At 36.8% G+C, this 19,443-nt stretch overlaps 2 protein-coding genes across 2 annotated transcripts; one reads left to right on the top strand and one right to left on the bottom strand.

The window, feature by feature from the left end:
- Positions 1–647: 647 nt before the first annotated feature.
- On the bottom strand, positions 648–12,062 carry LOC141345998 (protein C19orf12 homolog). The gene is made up of 4 exons (XM_073850918.1): positions 11,925–12,062; positions 10,507–10,683; positions 10,395–10,414; positions 648–1,160 (listed from the first exon to the last, which is right to left on the bottom strand). Exons 2-4 carry the CDS (start codon positions 10,664–10,666, stop codon positions 915–917), a joined length of 426 nt encoding a protein of 141 aa, XP_073707019.1. The 5' UTR covers positions 10,667–10,683; positions 11,925–12,062; the 3' UTR covers positions 648–914.
- Positions 12,063–12,535: 473 nt separating this feature from the next.
- Positions 12,536–19,055, top strand: LOC141345741 (uncharacterized). Its single transcript, XM_073850635.1, has 7 exons — positions 12,536–12,932; positions 14,168–14,391; positions 15,947–16,045; positions 16,209–16,310; positions 17,610–17,723; positions 17,830–17,938; positions 18,024–19,055. The coding sequence occupies exons 1-7, from the start codon at positions 12,785–12,787 to the stop codon at positions 19,010–19,012; spliced, it is 1,785 nt and encodes a 594-aa protein (XP_073706736.1). The 5' UTR covers positions 12,536–12,784; the 3' UTR covers positions 19,013–19,055.
- The last annotated feature ends 388 nt before the right edge of the window (positions 19,056–19,443 follow it).

Below are 19,443 nucleotides of genomic sequence, written 5' to 3'. Positions count from 1 at the left end.
AGTTTACATTTCACAATTCTGTTTTTCCCCTCAGAATTCTAAAATTACATCTCACAATTATATTTCTCCACTCAGAATTCTGAGTTTACATCATACAAATCTTGTTTTCCCCATCAGAATATTCTGAGTTTACATCTTACAGTTCTATTTTAATGTAAACACAGAATTCTGAGGGGAAAAATAGATTTAAATGTGAGAAGTTATTTTTCTCCCCCTCAGTTGACATCAGACAATAAAAAAAATTTCCCCAGAATTCTGCATTTATATCTCATATCTCATTTATATTCAATTTTTTCCCCTTAAAATTCTAAGTTTATATGTCACAATTCTACTTCCCCCCCTTAGAATTCTAAGTTTACATCTTACAATTCTATTTTTCCCCTCAAAATTCTAAGTTTATATGTCACAATTCTACTTCCCCCCCTTAGAATTCTAAGTTTACATCTCACAATTTTCTTATTTTCCCCTCAAAATTCTGATTTTACATCTTACAATTCTATTTTCTCCTCAGAATTCTGAGTTATAACTATGAGATGTAAACTCAGAATTCTGAGGGGAAAAATAGAATTGTACGATGCAATTTTTTCACTTCAGAATTCCGAGTTTTCATCTCACAATGCAAGAAGAAAGTCAGAATTGTCAAAAAAAAACTCAAAAAGAATTTAAGGAAATGTCAAAATTGTGAGATTTAAAAAAAAAAAAATCACAATTACCTTAGTTTTATCCTGTGGTGAAAACAAGGTTCAATAGATTTAAACGTACCATAAAAAGTTAAAACATTTTTAAATAGTACTACAGTACTAATATGCTGTATGCCAGTTTCAACTACAGTACTTGAGCATCCAATCCAACAACCCGTATGGCACATGATTATAAGGTTTGAAATGTTGTTTCTCATTAAAAATGAGCTTAAGTCAGTCTACATAATGCACTTCAGCTTGAAGTTCCTTCTGTACATAGCTCAAAAGAGCAGCAGTCACTTGCTGCTGTAGTGAGGCGTTCCCCATTACAAGGGCAGTCAGCTGTGCAACATCAGTCCATGTTATTGAGCCTAGAATGGCTAGAATATCTTCATAGAGTCTATTCTGCTGGTCTGGTGTCAGTTCCATGATAACCTGAGGTAGGGGTTTAAACTGGCCGCTCGTCATCCAGCATCCAAGTGTAGCGGTTGTCCCTCTGCGTTGTGTAATTTTTTTTTTTTAGAATAAAGGACTGTCCACACAAACTGGTTTGATGCGGGTGATTTAATTGTAGTGCCTGTATATGTAAACAAAACACACACAGACACAGGCACAATCAGCGTTGCTCGTTTTGCCTTTGCCTCTCTCCACTAACAGCATCGCCGGAAAGAGCAGGCACCAATCATAACATTTACACATACACACATTTACAACACACATTTACATTATATATAATAATATTATAATATCATATATAGTATATTAATATAATAGTATAAACAATAATAGCAATTATATTTAACAATAATATAAAGTGAAATTCGTATACATTTTTGTACAGTCATATTTTACATCAATTAACATACCTGTATATGTAAACAAAACACACACAGACACAGGCACAATCAGCGTTGCTCGTTTTGCCTTTGCCTGTTGACCACAAAGTGCATGTTAAATGCAACAGGTAGTTAATCATTAAAGCACATATACTTTCACTTCTTAATATAGGATTCGTTATCTTTATAATACAATAGATCTCATTATAATCATATACATATATCTCATATATATATATATATATATATATATATATATATATATATATATATATCTTTATATAGCTATTTTTATATTACATGTATATATTTATTCATATCATAAGCGCGGCACTAGCCGCTAACACATCCCTCGCACATGATACACACGTCTCGCACACGATACAGACACGGCGCCGCCATTTTGTATAGTTCGCTGTTCACCCACTAATTAAACTTATAAACTTCATTTAACACACTGATAACTCAAACGAACAGTTTGATATAACATTAGACTGAATACTTTTGCATATTTTATCGTTTAAACATGAAGTGAACACTTATGAAACATACTAAAACGTGAAATAAACAGAGCTCGCGAGATCGTACCTCTCTCCACTAACAGCATCGCCGGAAAGAGGACGAACTTAGATTGCACCTCAATTTTCTTCGCTCACTTACGTATGACGTCAGCCGACGTGCATACTGTGATTACTACCTTTAATAAGAGCTCACAATCGTCTTTCAAAATAAAATACCCCATAACAAATAATAATAAGGAATAAAATAAAATACTATAAATAAATAAAATGAATAATCTGGTGTAACAACATATCCCTGCTACATCCACCCCCACTGTTTTACACCAGATTATGAATCACGTATAAAAACTTTGCAAGTTAACAATGTCACATGTTCTGAGATCACATTAGATCCGATCAGCTTTCAACTATCTCTTTCGAGATTAAGGTAACCCAGGGGTAGCTAATCCCCAAATTACCTATAGAAAACTATGCCTTTTACATAGTTCAATACATGACATTCAGAATTGTACCCGTAAATGTACATTATACAAAATATGTAGCCAAGAAAAACAAAAACAAACCAAAAAAAAAATACCTTCAAACAATGTAACATCACTTAGTTTTCGTTCAGCACTTTAAATTTCATGAATTGCGTGTACTCTCTGTGTAGACATTGACTGTATAAGCCTGTTTACTGGTCTAATGAGCCTTCCAAATCTTGACCTTAAACCTTCTTGACCATTTGATTCTCTTTCATTCGTCTGTTCTTGCACACTTGACATAGGAGTTTCTGTGACAGATGGATTATTAGGCTCATCAACTTTGGAAGCACACTCATCACATACAGAAGAATCATCAGACACCATTGAACATACTGACAGAACTGAACTGGGTAAGTTGCCAGAATTTCTCTTACACACAGATTCTCTGTCCATCTTAGTGTCAAATTCCGCAACCATGTCATCAGTTGCATCACTCAGATCAACGTTGAAACACTCAAGAGACTCATTCCTCGTCACATTCGAGGCATCATTAAGATCGGCCACCCAACGAGTTGTACGATCTTCACTCTGAGTTTGATTGTCTTCTTCACAAGAAGCACAGACAGTGGAATTCTCAACACTGTCACCACTATCACTGCCTTCATTCCAAGCAGGCACTGGCAGGAAGTTAACAGGCATCAACAGATTACGATGTACAGTCTTGATTTGACCTGTCCCAGGATTTCTTATTTTATACGTGTTCAAAGTGTCACTTTTACCCACAACAACATATACTACCCTCTCCCATCGATCTGCTAACTTTCTTTTTCCACGTTCCCCCTTATTAGCAAGAAGCACTCTGTCACCCAACTCAAGAGAATGCCCTTTCCCTTTTCGGTCATAATACTCAGCTTGTTTAGTCTGTTGCCGTTTGGCATGTTCTTGTGCGATTGACATTGCTTCCCTCAAGTCTTTCTTAAGTGACTGAACGTACTTATGAACATCAACAGTTTCATGATCCAAGATGACGCTTTCGAACAGGACATCCACTGGTAATCTTGGTGTTCGTCCGAACATCAAGAAAAACGGTGGACACCCAGTGGTTTCATGTCTTGTACAATTGTACGCGAAAGTAAGAGTATTTAGCATCTGTGGCCATTTAACTTTGGATCTCGGAGGAAGTGAACGGATCATATCACCCAGGGTACGGTTAAATCTCTCAGTTTGTCCGTTCCCCATGGGATGATATGGAGTTGTGTGTGATTTTCTCACACCAGACAATCTCAATAGCTCAACCATCAACGAGCTCTCAAAGTTCGCACCTCTGTCGGAATGTATGCGACCCGGGAACCCATAAATGCAGAAAAACTTGTTCCATAAGACACGGGCAACTGCTTCTGCAGTTTGGTTCGGACACACATACGCGCAAGAAAACTTAGTAAAATGGTCAGTGACCACTAACACATCGACCGACTTATTGTTTGCATCTTCCGCTGACCAGAAGTCAAGGCACACCATTTCTAGTGGGGCAGTTGTCTGAATTGATACGAGTGGAGCCCTCGCCTCTGGCTCAGGTCGTTTACTCAAAACGCACCTCTCACACTCATTAACGTATTTCTTTATGTCTTCCTCCATAGACTCCCAGAAGAACCGTTGTCTAGCCAACCAGAGGGTGCGATGCTGACCTTGGTGGCCAGCATTATCATGCACACCCTTCAAAACAGTACTCCGGAGAGCTGTTGGCACCACAAATTGATAAGTCTTTTTCTTAGACACCGGATTCTTTGAGATTCTATAAAGAATGCCCAACCTCAAATCAAGTTTACCCCATTGTCGCAGAATTTTTAAAGTTCTTTTAGACTCAAACACTTTTTCTCTGCGAGAGGGTCGTCTTCCCCTCTCTACAAAGAATTTCACTCTTTCAATTACAGGATCCTGACTCTGCTTTTCCAGCAATTCATCATGAGTAAGACTATGAAGCTGACTCTGCTCTACATCCGCCACGCTCTCCAAGTGTTGCACATACGCCATACTCCTAATGGCTGCACCATGCTCCCAGTCCCGATGAGATCGAAAAACAGCTGACAAATCCTGACGAGAAACTGTCCCAGTAAAGTAAGTAGACCCAACATACACATTTTCACCACCATTTGTATGCTCTGAAAGCCTATCCACATCAGTGCCATCACACTGCCTTTGCTCACATGTAAGATGGAACGTATCCTGCACCTGCTCGACAGCAACAGACTTTGCCTCATGCAGCAAAACATCGTAAGGTGTTCTAGTCAATCTATGCAGAATTTTCGAAGTCGCAAACGGTTGCCTGCTCAATGCGTCTGCCACTACATTTTTCGGTCCAGGAATGTATTGAATGTCAAAATCATACGGCGACAATTTCGCTACCCACCGCTGTTCACATGCATCCAGCTTGGGTTTTGTGAGGATGTACTTAAGTGGGTTATTATCAGTCCACACAGTAAACCTGTGTCCCCTGAGCCAATGACTGAACTTATCACTAATAGCCCACTTCATCGCCAAAAACTCAAGTCTGTGTGCTGGGTACTTTGACTGTGCATGATTTAAAGATTTCGACGCAAACGCAATGGGCCTAGCCACAGCACTCCCCTCCTGAACCTGCGACAAAACGGCACCAAGCCCACTAGTAGAGGCATCCACAGACAGCAGAAACGGCTTCGAAAAATCTGGGTGAGCAAGCAAAACCTGACTCACCAAGGCAGTCTTCAAATTTTCCAGGGCTGCCTTGCAATCGTCAGTCCAATCTGTTGAAGAGAGAGTACGACTTCCTTTTAGTCGCTTCATTCCTCTCCCCTTCCTAGGTCTTTTCTGTCCTGTCAAAAGCTGAAACAAGGGCTTGGCCACTGAAGAGCAATTTTCTATGAAATGCTGGTAGTACACCACCATGCCTAAAAAGGACCTGATTTTACTCGCAGATGGTGTAACTCCGTCATTCTCCATCAAATCTTTCTCAGATATATTCACAATAGCTTCAATTTTTGCTGGATCACTGGCGACCCCTTCTTCAGACACGATATGACCCAAAAATTTTACTGACCTCCTCAAAAATCTGCATTTTGAAGGAGACAGTTTCAAATTGTGGTCTTTCAGACGCCGAAACACCATCTCGAGCCTTTCCAAACTCTCCTCTTCAGTCTTTCCGAAAACTAACAAATCGTCCAAATAACACAAAAGACTTAAGAAATTCTGGTCACCAAACACAGTCAACATCATTCTCATAAATGTTGCTGGACTGTTACACAATCCTTGGGGTAAACGATTATACTCGTGGAGCCCCAAGGGTGAACAGAACGCAGTGAATTTCTTATCGTCTTCGTGTAAGGGAATGTTGTAGTACCCGGATGTCAGGTCCATGGTACTAAAGTATGCATTCCCCCCTAAAGCCGCCAGCACATCGGCTTGGTGAGGAAGAGGGTGAGCATCCTTCACTGTGCGTGCATTTAGCCATCGGAAATCAGTGCATATCCTTAACTCACCATTTTTCTTCCACACCAAGACCAATGGCGACGCAAACTCACTACTCGACTTCCTTATGATTTCTTTTTCCTCCATTTCATCTAAAGTCTCTTTGAGCTTCAAGTAATGTGCGGGAGATAGACGACGATATGGAAGACGAAAGGGCTTGTCATCTGTAAGTCTGATACGATGACAAAACTCCTTCGCTTCGCCACAGTCCAAATTGTGCCTGGAAAACACACTTTCATATTTTTCAACGAGATCAATTAGCTTGTTCTGCCAAAAGGAAGATACTTCACAGTCCCTGACATTTAGATTGCTCAGTCCAAGGTCATGCAACCTACGGTCACCTACCGAACTTGCTGCAGATGTAGAGCCAGTCGTCATCAGACTACCACACGACCTATTAGAACGTACTGCACCTGAATTTTGACTAACCATCATGTCTGTGCTTTGTGCTAGATCCTCCAAAGCAACACAAGGATACACGTCGGCCACCTTTGCATTTCTCCTCAGCACAATTTCTGCATTGGTCGGGTTGATCATCTTTACCGGAAGCCAGCCATCACCCCACAAAGGTGACACAACCCTCCCAACCAAAACGTTCCGATGCACACAACGCGAAGTACTTGGTTCGATGACCACTGTGCTCCCTGCCGACAGTACTGACCCTGGAGGCAAACGACCCCAGACAAGGTGATCACTCATAGGCTGCAGTGTCACAGATGACCTCAGCCTCAGCGTACCCACCTTGTCAGGAATTGAATCGCCCCTCCATCTCTCTACACATGAAAGCATGCGCAAAAAGTGGCTATTCTCGGACGGTACAGCTGCGTCAGGTCTATTCACCACTTTCCAAAATTGGTCTGTACGTTTCATCTGACTTATTAGAGGTTTTAGGACATTAGTTCCGAGGATGATTGGGTCCTTTTGACCACTCACAATTAGAACAGGGACACTAAAACTAACCCCGTAGACTTCAAGCTTCAGGTTACATACACCATCAGGACTAGTTTGTTTTCCACCGCAACCTACCAAGACAATATCTGAAGAACTCAGGATATCCTGGTCCAGCACCCCTGCACTTCTGAGTCGCGGAACTACATCAGCACTCAGAGTAGTCGCCATGGAGCCACTGTCCAACATTCCCTGAAGTTCAACTTTGTCCTGTAATAACACACTAGCATAAAACAAACTGCTACTCTGATCAACTTGCATGCTGTTCTGAAAAATTACGGTTTTCGTTTTGCCAATACTCTCACAGAAGAAAGAATAAACTGACTCAATATCAGTCTCACCAGAGGAATTACTACACAGCCCCACCTCGTCCTCCGCCCGAAGGGAGCTGTCTAGTTTCCCTGCGGTGTAACCTCAGTTTGGCGACCGGAGCCCACCCTGGACGTAGTTCTGTCACAGTTGTAGCTCACGTGTCCAGCTGCAAAACACTTGAAACACAAGTTGTACATTTTACAATGAGCAGTCGTGCTGTGCTCACTGCTTCGACACACTCTGCATTCTCGAATTCTATTCCCTGTTTGTTTAGGCCAGGGGCCCCGCGTAGACTGAGCGTTGCACACTAACGCTTTTTCTAGCAAGGTTAAGACTTTGTCCAGCGCATTTTCGTCATTCGCACCTGCACCCTGTTCAGATTTAGATGGTGAGGGAGTCACGTTAACTTCTGGTTCGGAGACAACTGTGGTAAATTGTTTGACAGCTTGATTATTCAACTTGCGTTCTCTCAACAACTCATCAAGTTGCTCTTGGACTTCTGATGCAGTCCATGACTGTACAGGTTTACTCTTGAAAACAAAAGCCAATTCTCTGTCAGGACAGTTGCGGATAAACATAACTGCTAACTCTTTGCTTCTGTTATCTAGAGTTCTGCCTTCCCATCTTAAGCTTTGCTCAGCAACATCTGCTGCCTTGTTTAGTCTTATCCAATAATCCCATGCACCCTCTTTAGGATATGGTCTCACAGAATAGAAGTCAGCCAACGGTATACCTGAACTGCTCTGGTCCCCGAAGTGCTGCTTCAAAACAGAAAAGACAGAGTCAACAGTAGGAGTAGTTGTACCATTGCGCAGCCATACCTTCATTACATCTCTGGCCCGCCCCATTACTCTGTTCATTATTTCATCAACCATGTCAGAATTGGTCACATCTAGTTTGTTCAAATATACCCTCATCATGTCTTCCCATTCCATGATTGAGTATCTATCTGAACCATCCCCTCTAAAGTGTGGCGGTGCTGCCACCTCAGTTTTCAGGATCAAATTCATTTTTGATGCATCAATGACAGTAGTATTTGAATGATCAGTCACATGACCACTGTCACCTTCTTGAGACTTCTTGGTGAATTGACAATTCGGAAGATCAGTTTTCATCATACTTTCTCTGATTGACTGTCCAATCTCACTTCCAATTTGTTTTATGAGGTTACTCATTTGGCCTGACATTTCTGACTCCAGAGGAGCGTACTCAAAGTTTCTGGCACTTGGTAATGGGCTACCACACATTTCACTATTGTTGAAAGCAGAAACGGCAACTCTTGAGCTACCCCGGCCTGTACTGCAATATTTAGGGTCCCCAAACAGCCTAATGTCTTCAGGCCTATCCATCAGATTGCCCCGCCCTCTACCGACCGTAAATGTGCTGTCCCACCCCAAATCACTTTGTTTAGCAGCCATCCCCTTCTGGTGTCAGCGTACTTCTTAAAACACAAAAATGTTTAAAAACAAAACAAAACAAATGAAATCAATGATAATTAACCTGTATTATAACTCTTCAAAAATTTTCAACTGTCCATAAACCCATATAAGACTCAGTTCACTATTATTATTACAGTTCTTTGGTTGAAAACCCAGTCAATCGATGATGTGAAATACCTTCCTTCACAGTTTAGTCAGTAATTTGGTGACACTCCTCAACGATTCAGTACGGCACTTGTCCGATCCAGCCTAACTGCAACCGACCAGTCCAACAGTCTGCACGTCTGTCGCCCTCCTGCGTCTCCAGTGTCGGAATCTCCTTTCAGTGACGGTCTCCTCCTGTGCGCGACTCCAACCTGCCGAGCTCCAAACACCACCGTGGAACAGCAACATACGCCCGAAGTCCAGTCCAGTCCCGTCCAGTCTCGTCTCGTCCTCAGCGTCAGCCAAACTCCACATCAGCAATCCCGGCGGTCGACAGCAATCAACCATACGATGGGTCACGGCACCAGTTTTGTAGCGGTTGTCCCTCTGCGTTGTGTAATTTTTTTTTTTTAGAATAAAGGACTGTCCACACAAACTGGTTTGATGCGGGTGATTTAATTGTAGTGCCTGTATATGTAAACAAAACACACACAGACACAGGCACAATCAGCGTTGCTCGTTTTGCCTTTGCCTCTCTCCACTAACAGCATCGCCGGAAAGAGCAGGCACCAATCATAACATTTACACATACACACATTTACAACACACATTTACATTATATATAATAATATTATAATATCATATATAGTATATTAATATAATAGTATAAACAATAATAGCAATTATATTTAACAATAATATAAAGTGAAATTCGTATACATTTTTGTACAGTCATATTTTACATCAATTAACATACCTGTATATGTAAACAAAACACACACAGACACAGGCACAATCAGCGTTGCTCGTTTTGCCTTTGCCTGTTGACCACAAAGTGCATGTTAAATGCAACAGGTAGTTAATCATTAAAGCACATATACTTTCACTTCTTAATATAGGATTCGTTATCTTTATAATACAATAGATCTCATTATAATCATATACATATATCTCATATATATATATATATATATATATATATATATATATATATATCTTTATATAGCTATTTTTATATTACATGTATATATTTATTCATATCATAAGCGCGGCACTAGCCGCTAACACATCCCTCGCACATGATACACACGTCTCGCACACGATACAGACACGGCGCCGCCATTTTGTATAGTTCGCTGTTCACCCACTAATTAAACTTATAAACTTCATTTAACACACTGATAACTCAAACGAACAGTTTGATATAACATTAGACTGAATACTTTTGCATATTTTATCGTTTAAACATGAAGTGAACACTTATGAAACATACTAAAACGTGAAATAAACAGAGCTCGCGAGATCGTACCTCTCTCCACTAACAGCATCGCCGGAAAGAGGACGAACTTAGATTGCACCTCAATTTTCTTCGCTCACTTACGTATGACGTCAGCCGACGTGCATACTGTGATTACTACCTTTAATAAGAGCTCACAATCGTCTTTCAAAATAAAATACCCCATAACAAATAATAATAAGGAATAAAATAAAATACTATAAATAAATAAAATGAATAATCTGGTGTAACAACATATCCCTGCTACACAAGCAGTCCGCCAACAGCCCCACCTTAAAAAAGACAAAGTTGCAGGTAAGAAAAACACCATCACATATTTAATGAGGTTGACACCTGTATGTAAGAACAGCATGAATGGACTTGCCCACAGCAATTCCTAGAGGACCCCCTATTAAGCCTCCAGCGAAGGCTAAACCACCAGCGGCCGCTGCTCCTTTTCCAGACTGCTTCACTGCTGTTTTTACTTGTTGGTTTGCGGATAGTTCACAACACAGTTTCATTACGTCATCAACGTGTGGCGGCATCTTGCTTGGGAATATTACTGCAAAGTTAAAACACAAATACAGTGATTTGTACAAATAGAAAAATACAGTGTGGCTACATCATAAAATATTTTTTGATGAAATATGTGAGCTTGGACCACAAAACCAGTCTTGAGTTGCACTGGTATATTTGTAGCAATAGCCAAAAATACATTGTATGGGTCAAATTTATTATTATTATTTTTCTTTTATGCCTAAAATTATTAGGGTATTAGGTAAAGATCATGTTCCATCAAGATATTTTGTATATTTTCTACCATACATATATCAAAACTTATTTTTTGATTAGTAATATGCATTGCTAAGAACTTCATTTGGACAACTTTAAAGGCGATTTTCTTTATATTTAGGTTTATTGCACCCTCAAATTCCAGATTTTTTTTAAAATAGTTATCATATCTCAGCCAAATATTGGCCTGTCCAATATACATCTTAATTTAAAAAAATAGCAACTTATGACAGAGTCACATTTATGAGTGACATGCAGGCAGATGATCAAATAAAATAATCATATATAGAATTATACACTACCAGTGTACTAAGATTTTTAATGTTTTTTAAAGAAATTTCTTCTGCTCACCAAGCCTGCATTTCTTTGTTCCAAAATACAGCAAAAACGATAATATTGTGATTATTTTTTATGATTTAAAATAACTGCTTTCTATTTGAATATATAATAAAAAAAATATATTATAATTTTCAGCATCATTACTACAGTCTACAGTGTCACATGATCCTTCAGAAATCGTTCTAATATAATAATATTATTATTATGAATTTACTTTTTGTTGAAGAAATTATATAAATGATCTTTTATTTAGCAAGGATGTTTTAAATTAATCACATGTGAGGGTAAAGACATTTATAATGTTACAGAGCACTTTTGTATTACAGATAAATACTGTTCTTTTGAACTTTCTATTCATTAAAGAAACCTGAAAAATACATGTTTTTGAGCAGCAAATTAATAAAAAATATAAGAATGGTTTCTGACGGATCATGTGACTGGAGTAATGATACTAAAACAATCAGCTTTGAAATCATAGGAATAAATTACATTTTAAAATATATTCAAATGAAAAAACGGTTAGTTTAAACAGTAAAAAATATTTCACAATATTACTGCTACTTTAAAAATCTTACTGTTCAAAAACGTTTGACTGGTAACGTAGTGTACACGTTTAATGTATACGACGTGCCTTACAGAACAAACACATAAAAAATAACCTTGCACACTCACCTCAAAGGCAACTTTTAGATTCCTATTATCAGTATAAAATCGAAATTACTCCATCAAACGTGAAAATTTGGTGACTCACGTAAAACTATCAAACCTATAGAAGTCAAGACATCAGGCCAACAAGCGCTATGTCATGATATATTTTTAAGTGTGAAGCTTGAAATATATTTTTCAAAATAAAATACTTTATGCTGTTGCGCGCTTATGGGTCACTTACCAAGCCATTATAGTGTAAAAATGGTCAGAAATAAAAATGAATCTATGCATGCCAATTAAAAAAATTAAGATATTTGATTTAAAATTGTTTTAAACGATACTTAATTACATTAAGTATATATTAATACAACGATAAAGTGTACTTAATTATTTAGTTTGATTTGAAACTTCTTATGAAACACAGTCGCAAGAACGGTACATTAGAACAGTTTTTAGTCTGTCAGCTCATTTTTAATTTCTCTTTTTAGTTTTTTTTCATATTTATTTAGATGCTTAAGTTATTTTACGTGACGCGGAAGTGCTCTCTTATTTTGAAATGTTCCTTCATCTGTGCTTTTTTTAAAACAACACCGTCAACAGTTTCGGTTTTCACACAAAAAATGTTTGCACTGACCTTATCAGTCGATGTAATACCAAACGGGATTTAATTATTCCGAATATATCTATCTTTAACGTTCTATAAACGAACGTAATCTGTTCCGTCATCTACTTCCTAAACGTGCCTGGACATGCCTAACAAAATTTGACTTTTAAATGGAGCCCATTATCATCTCAGCACAGTCAATGATTGGATGTTTCCTGCGTGCAGCAGCTCACTTCAGATGCTCTGCACTGAAAGCACAAGCAGCTGATGTTTGGACATCATGACAGTGCTGGAGACTGAAACTGCTTCTTTGGCTGGAATGAGTGAAAACCTGTGGTTGGAAAAAGCCTGTGCTCACCTTATTCCTGCGTTACCATTATGGATCATTGAATACGCATGGAGTAAACGGATGATGGAGGTCTTAGAAGGTGTTTCTCGCACTGTTTTTAATAACCGAAACAAATCTGTTACAACCTGATATTTGTCATCAAATTATATATTTTTTTCCATATATACTTTACTTAAATTCTTGCATTGCTTTCAATTATAAAAGTATAATCTATTGACGCACACTACCAGTCAAAAGTTTTTGAACAGTACGATTTTTATTGTTTTTCAAAGACGTCTCTTCTGCTCACCAAACCTGCATTTATTTGATCCAAAGTGCAGCAAGAACAGTATATTTTTGAAATATTTTTACTATTTAAAATAACTGTTTTCTATTTGAATGTATTTTAAAATGTCATTTATTCCTGAGATTTCAAAGCTGATTTTTTTAGCATCGTTAAATGATCACATGGTCTCTCAGTAATCATTCTAAATTTGCTGCTGAAAACATTTGTTATTATTATGTTGAAAACAACTGAGAAGATTTCAGGTTTCTTTGATGAATAGAACGTTCAGAAGAAGCATTTATCTGAAATAGAAATCTTTTGCAACATTAGAAATGTCTTTATAATCACTTTTGATCAATTTAAAGCATCCTTGTTGAATAAAAGTATCATTTTCTATAATTTCTTCCCTGTATAATGTTATAAAAGCTTTGGATCTTTCTGTTCATCAAAGAACCCTAAAAACCCAGTTGTACTCAACTGTTTTAAATATTGATAGCAAAAAAGAAAAAGATTTCTCGAACAGCAAATCTGCATATTATTAGCAGCATAAAAATTGATCTATGTAAGACAATTTTTAAAAGATAAATATTTAATTTAAAATTTGTATTTCAACGATAAAGTGTACTTTCTTTGTCTTTTTAGACAGCAAATCAACATTTTAGAATGATTTCTGAAGGAGCATGTGACACTGAAGACTATGTTAATGATTTTAATTAAATTTAGCTTTGATCACAGAATAAATTATGATCATGGAACAAATTACAAATATATTCAAATAGAAAGCAGTTACTTTTAATGGTAAAAATATTTCAACATTTTACTGTTTATTGCTGTATTTTGGATCAAATAAATGCAGGCTTGGTGAGCAGAAGAGACTTCTTAAAAAAAAAAAAAAACATTAAAAATTTTACTTAATTACTCAGTTACTGTGTTTCTTGATTCTTTATTTTTAATAAAGCAACTGCACAGTTGGTACTAGTCAGTAATACATCTAACTTAAATTTGAAATGAATGCATAGGAGATCTAATCAACTTGAATTTCTTTTTAGTTCTAGGACCTCCAGTATGGCTAGAAGGTGACTGGCATCTTCTGAATCTTGAAGAGCCATGCAAAATCCGTGCTGTGTCGGCAGAGGTCTGGAGGATTGTTCAAGCCAGAGACATCGAGCACTTTGAGAGAGTCACTGAGTTTTTGGATGTTACGTACACACTTGTGCCACGACTAGTGACTCCCATCAAACACATGAAGATTATGTTTGGTCTGCAGACTCTGGTGAGGCATTGTTTTCTCAGCCAACTCATTACAAATACCTGTTTTCCATACTTTTTCATCTTTCATTATAATACTAATATGATAATATAAAAATAATAATATGATATTAATCAACACTCCATTAAATAACAGAAAAAAATGTTCAAATTACATTTTATAAAAGAAGATATATTAAAAAAGGTTTTGAACAGTAAGATTTTGAATGTTTTTTGAAGAGGTCTCTTCTGCTCACCAAGCCTGCATTTATTTGATAAGCAAAAACAGTACAATTTTGAAATATTTGTACTATTTAAAATAACTGTTTTCTAGAATTTTTTAAATGTAATTTATTCCTAAGATTTCAAAGCTGAGTTTTTAGTATCATTACTCGAGTCACATGATCCTTTAGAAATCATTCTAATATTCTGATTTGCTGCTCAAAAAATATGTATTATTATTATTAGTATTATGTTGAAAACAGCTGAGTGAAAAGTGGTTTCTTTGATGAATAGAAAGTTCAGAAGAGCAGCATTTATCAGAAATAGAAATCTTTTATAACATTATAAATGTCTTTATAATTACTTCAGCATCCTAGCTGAATAAAAGTATGAAACAAAAATGTGACCCTGGACCACAAAACCAGTCTTAAGTCGCTGGGGTATATTTGTAGCAATAGCCAAAAATACATTGTATGGGTCAAAATTATTGATTTTTCTTTTATGTCAAAAATCATTAGGAAATTAAGTAAAGATCATGTAACATTAAGATTTTTGGTAAAATTCCGACTGTAAACCTATCAAAATGTAGTTTTTTATTAGTAATATGTATTATTAAGAACTTAATTTGGACAACTTTAAAGGTGATTTTCTCAGGATTTTGATTTTTTTTTTGCACCCTTAGATTCCAGATTTTCAAATAGATGTATCTCGGCCAAATATTGTCCTATCCTAACAAACCATACATCAAAAGCTTATTTATTGAGCTTTCATATGATGTATACATCTCAGTTTTGTAAAATTTAACCTTATGACTGGTTTTGTGGTCCAGGGTCACAAATGTACTTATCTGTTGTAAATATATATATATAATAATAATATTAATTAAATGTTTCTTGAACAGCAAATCAGCATATTAGAATGATTTCTGAAGGATCATTTGACACTGAAGACTGAAGTAATGATGCAGAAAATGTAGCTGTGATCACAGGAATAAATTACATTTTACAGTATGTTAAAAAATAGAAAGCAGTTATTTTAAATAGTAAAACTATTTCATAATATTACTGTTTTTGCTGTATTTTGGATCAGATAAATGCAGGCTTAAGATAATTCTTTAAAAAACATTACAAATCTTACTGTTCAAAAACTTTTGACTGGTTGTGTTAATAGCAACTTAAATTCTCCCAAAGGTAATGTTCTCCATGTAATAGCATAAATAAAATAAATTAAGCCATGTTTTTTCCTTAATTTTACAGAATACACAAGTTGTAGTGTTTTTTGTTGTTGTTGTTGTTGTTGTTTCTATTGTATAAATATGAATTTGTTTGCCATTTTTGCTTTTTTTCGTTTTGTTTTAGGTTATCATGTGGATGTTGTGGAATGACCAGAGCGCTGCTAAAATCTCTGACAAGATTGAAATCTTTTTCCCTAAAAGCCTCCCAGAGTATCACAAATGTGTAAGTATGAGCTCCTTCCACCAGGGGCCACCATTAATTCATAAGAAGCCCAAATAATTTCTAAACATACTATATGTGATATAGTACGAGTTCTTGTTGTCAGATTAATATTAATTACTGTATTGACACAAATAATGCCTTTTTAAATCATGCTTCTATATAGAGCCGCAGAAACGTGGATCTGATGCAGAAAAATCGAGAAGATTTCAAGTCCTTTGCTCTTGTTCTGGCCAGAGACAGGGATGTGCGTGAGACTTACATTCGGGTTAGTAAAAATTACCTGCTCTCGTCAAAAAACCCCACACATTTTAGTGGTTGCATAGTATATATTACACTACGTAGTATACACTAAGATTTCTGTTTTTTGAAGAAGTCTCTTTTGCTCAACAAGCCTGCATTTATTTGATCCAATATAATGCAAAAGCAGTAATATTGTGAAATATTTGACTGTAACTGCTTTCTATTTGAATATATTTGAATATGTAATTTATTCCTGTGATCAAAGCTATATTTTCCGCATCATTACTGCAGTCTTCAGTGTCACGTAATCCTTCAGAAATTCTAATATGCTGATTTGCTGTTCAAGAAACATTTATTATTATTATTATTATCAATATTTAAAACAGTTGAGTACATTTCTTTCATGATTTCTGACAAATAGAAAGATTAGTATTCTGAAATAATAAGCTTTTGTAACATTATACACTATACTGTTTAAAAGCTTGGAGTCAGTATCATTTTTTTCCATAATAAATTATAGAAATTAAGGATGCTTTAAATTGATCAAAAGTGATGATACAGATATTTATAATGTTATAAAAGATTTCTATTTCAGATAAATGCTTGTTTTTTTAAGCAGCAAATAAGAATATTAGAATGATTTCTGAAGGATCATGTGACTTGAGTAAAATCTTATAACTTTGAGATCAGGAATAAATTAAATTTTAAAATATATTCAAATAGAAAACAGTTATTTTAAATAGTAAACCTATTTCAAAATTGTACTGCTTTTGCTGCACTTTGAATCAAATAAATGCAGGCTTGGTGAGCAGAAGAGATTTCTTTAAAAAAACATTAAAATCGTACTGTTCAAAAACTTTTAAATTTGACAAAACTGAGATTTATACATCATATGAAAGCTCACTAAATAAGCTTTCTATTGATGTATGATTTGTTAGGATAGGACAATATTTGACTGAGATGCATCTATTTGAAATCAGAAATCTGAGGATGCAAAAAAATCAAAAAGACTGAGAAAATCACCTTTAAAGTTGTCCAAATTAGGTTCTTAGCAATGCATATTACAAATCAAAAATTACATTTTGATATGTTTACAGTAGGAATTTTACAAAAAATCTTCATGGAACATGAACTTTACTTAATTTCTTAATGATTTTTGTCATAAAAGAAAAATCAAAAATTTTGACCCATGCAATGTATTTTTGGCTATTGCTACAAATATACCCCAGCGACTTAAGACTGGTTTTGTGGTCCAGGGTCACATATCATTAGTTTGCATCAATTCCAGATCTTCAAAATAAAATGTGACCATTCAACTTTGCAGGATTTAATGGAGGAGCAATATGGTGAACGCTATGCACAGAAACTGGAGGAGAGACTTTCACACTATTTGGGAGAGTTAGATAAAGTCCTGCCACAGCCTACATGTATTGAACAGGTAAGTGTTTGTGCTTTTGTATCTAATGTAGCTGCATTTTAAACGCGTTTTCATATCATCTAAATATTTATGTTAGTATTGATATATTATTCTGTTATGTGTCCAGGTACTAAAGCAGTCCCATTTATATGGGAGAGGAGAGAAGATCCTGAAAAAATTACTTTCAAGGGATAGTGCATCTCTAGCCACAACACTGAAGAGACTCCTACACTATGGTAAGAAACATGATTTTGTCTCTGAATTTGTCATAACAACTTAGAAATTACTATCATTCTAATCTTCTGTTTCTCTATCCTACAGCTGTAACAACAAATGTGAGCCTTGATGACAGTCTCACACCATCACTTTTAAACACTTGTGAGGAACAAAGGGACGCTGAAGTTGTTAAACCATCCAATGGTACCCTCCGTGTGTTTCTGAGGTCATCTCAGAACAGCACAAAAGAGGAACGACTCTCACAAACCAGCACATTTGGTTCCCAGGGTTTGTGGCAAACCACCTTACCTCAGGAGAAGACCTGTGGTGATGGAGCAATTGTTACATCTACGCAGTTGTCAAGTTCTGAAATAGACTTTAGCCAGTCTATTCTGGTGGAGAAGGACCTGGTTGGGAGACATGCAAAGACTCAATCTGAGCCACAAAAGGAGGAAAGAGAATTTCCAGAGCAGATGTGCTCTAGACATGGCAAAAAAATGAGGAGCATCCTTCAGGAATGTTCTGAAGAGCTTGATGGAGAAGTCGTACAGGCAGAATGCACTCCCTCATCAACTCAGAGCACTCCACCTCTTCTCCCATACGCACCGCAGCCTCAGGCACCTCCAAACCAGCACTCGTTGTCCTCAAACCCAGATTCATCCTCTACAAACATTTCACTACAGGTCAGTCTTTCACCAGTGTCCTCAAAGAATCCAGTTGCTCCTTCACCCTCAGTCCTCCAACAGTCATCCTCATCATCTCAGACCACATCAAAACAACCAGGACAGATTGTAGCTACGGTTGTCTTCACCGAACCAAGCAGAACTGGTGAACACAATCTGAAACTGTCCTTAGAGAGTCAAAGCTTCCTAATGCAGTCCAAGTGGCTTCAACCTCAAGTGTGCCTTAATAGACTAAGCAAGGAAGACTGCGCCAGAGCCATGGATTCATACAGAGCCTGCGATGTTTTAGAAGGAAATCAAGACCCTGAAGATGATCAATACATGTTATTTGATGTAAATGCATTGTATTCTGATTCATATTCAGAAGATTCCGATTCTGATGACCCTGATTACAAGCCTAACGAAGACTAAAACAGAGATCACCAAAAAATAAATTACGTTTTTAGATGCTTAGGTACTCAAACATCTATTTTAGCATGTTGTGTTGGATGTTTGACTATATATTTATTCCAAGTTTTTTTTTAAATTGCTGCTTGTTAGCTTATTTTACCTCATTGACTTCATTGCAGTCAAAATGCTCAAAATGCACCAGTGTCTTCAAAGGAACAAGTTGCTCCTTTACCTTCAGTCCACCAACAATTCTCCTCATCATCTCAATCCACCGCCTCAAAGCAACTTTTAGCCACCATTGTCTTCACCAAACCAAGCTGAACCAATGAAAACAGTCTGAAACTGTCCTTAGAGAGTTAAAGATTCCTCATGAAGTCAAAGTAGGGAAAAGTGCGCCAGAACCATGGATTCATACAGAGCCTGTGATATTTTAGGAGACCATAAGTCTGAAG

Source organism: Garra rufa, chromosome 11, assembly GCF_049309525.1.
Source record: "Garra rufa chromosome 11, GarRuf1.0, whole genome shotgun sequence".
Taxonomy (NCBI): domain Eukaryota; kingdom Metazoa; phylum Chordata; class Actinopteri; order Cypriniformes; family Cyprinidae; genus Garra; species Garra rufa.
The sequence above is the reverse complement of the archived record's forward strand: the minus strand, read 5'-3'. Positions and strand labels throughout refer to the sequence as shown.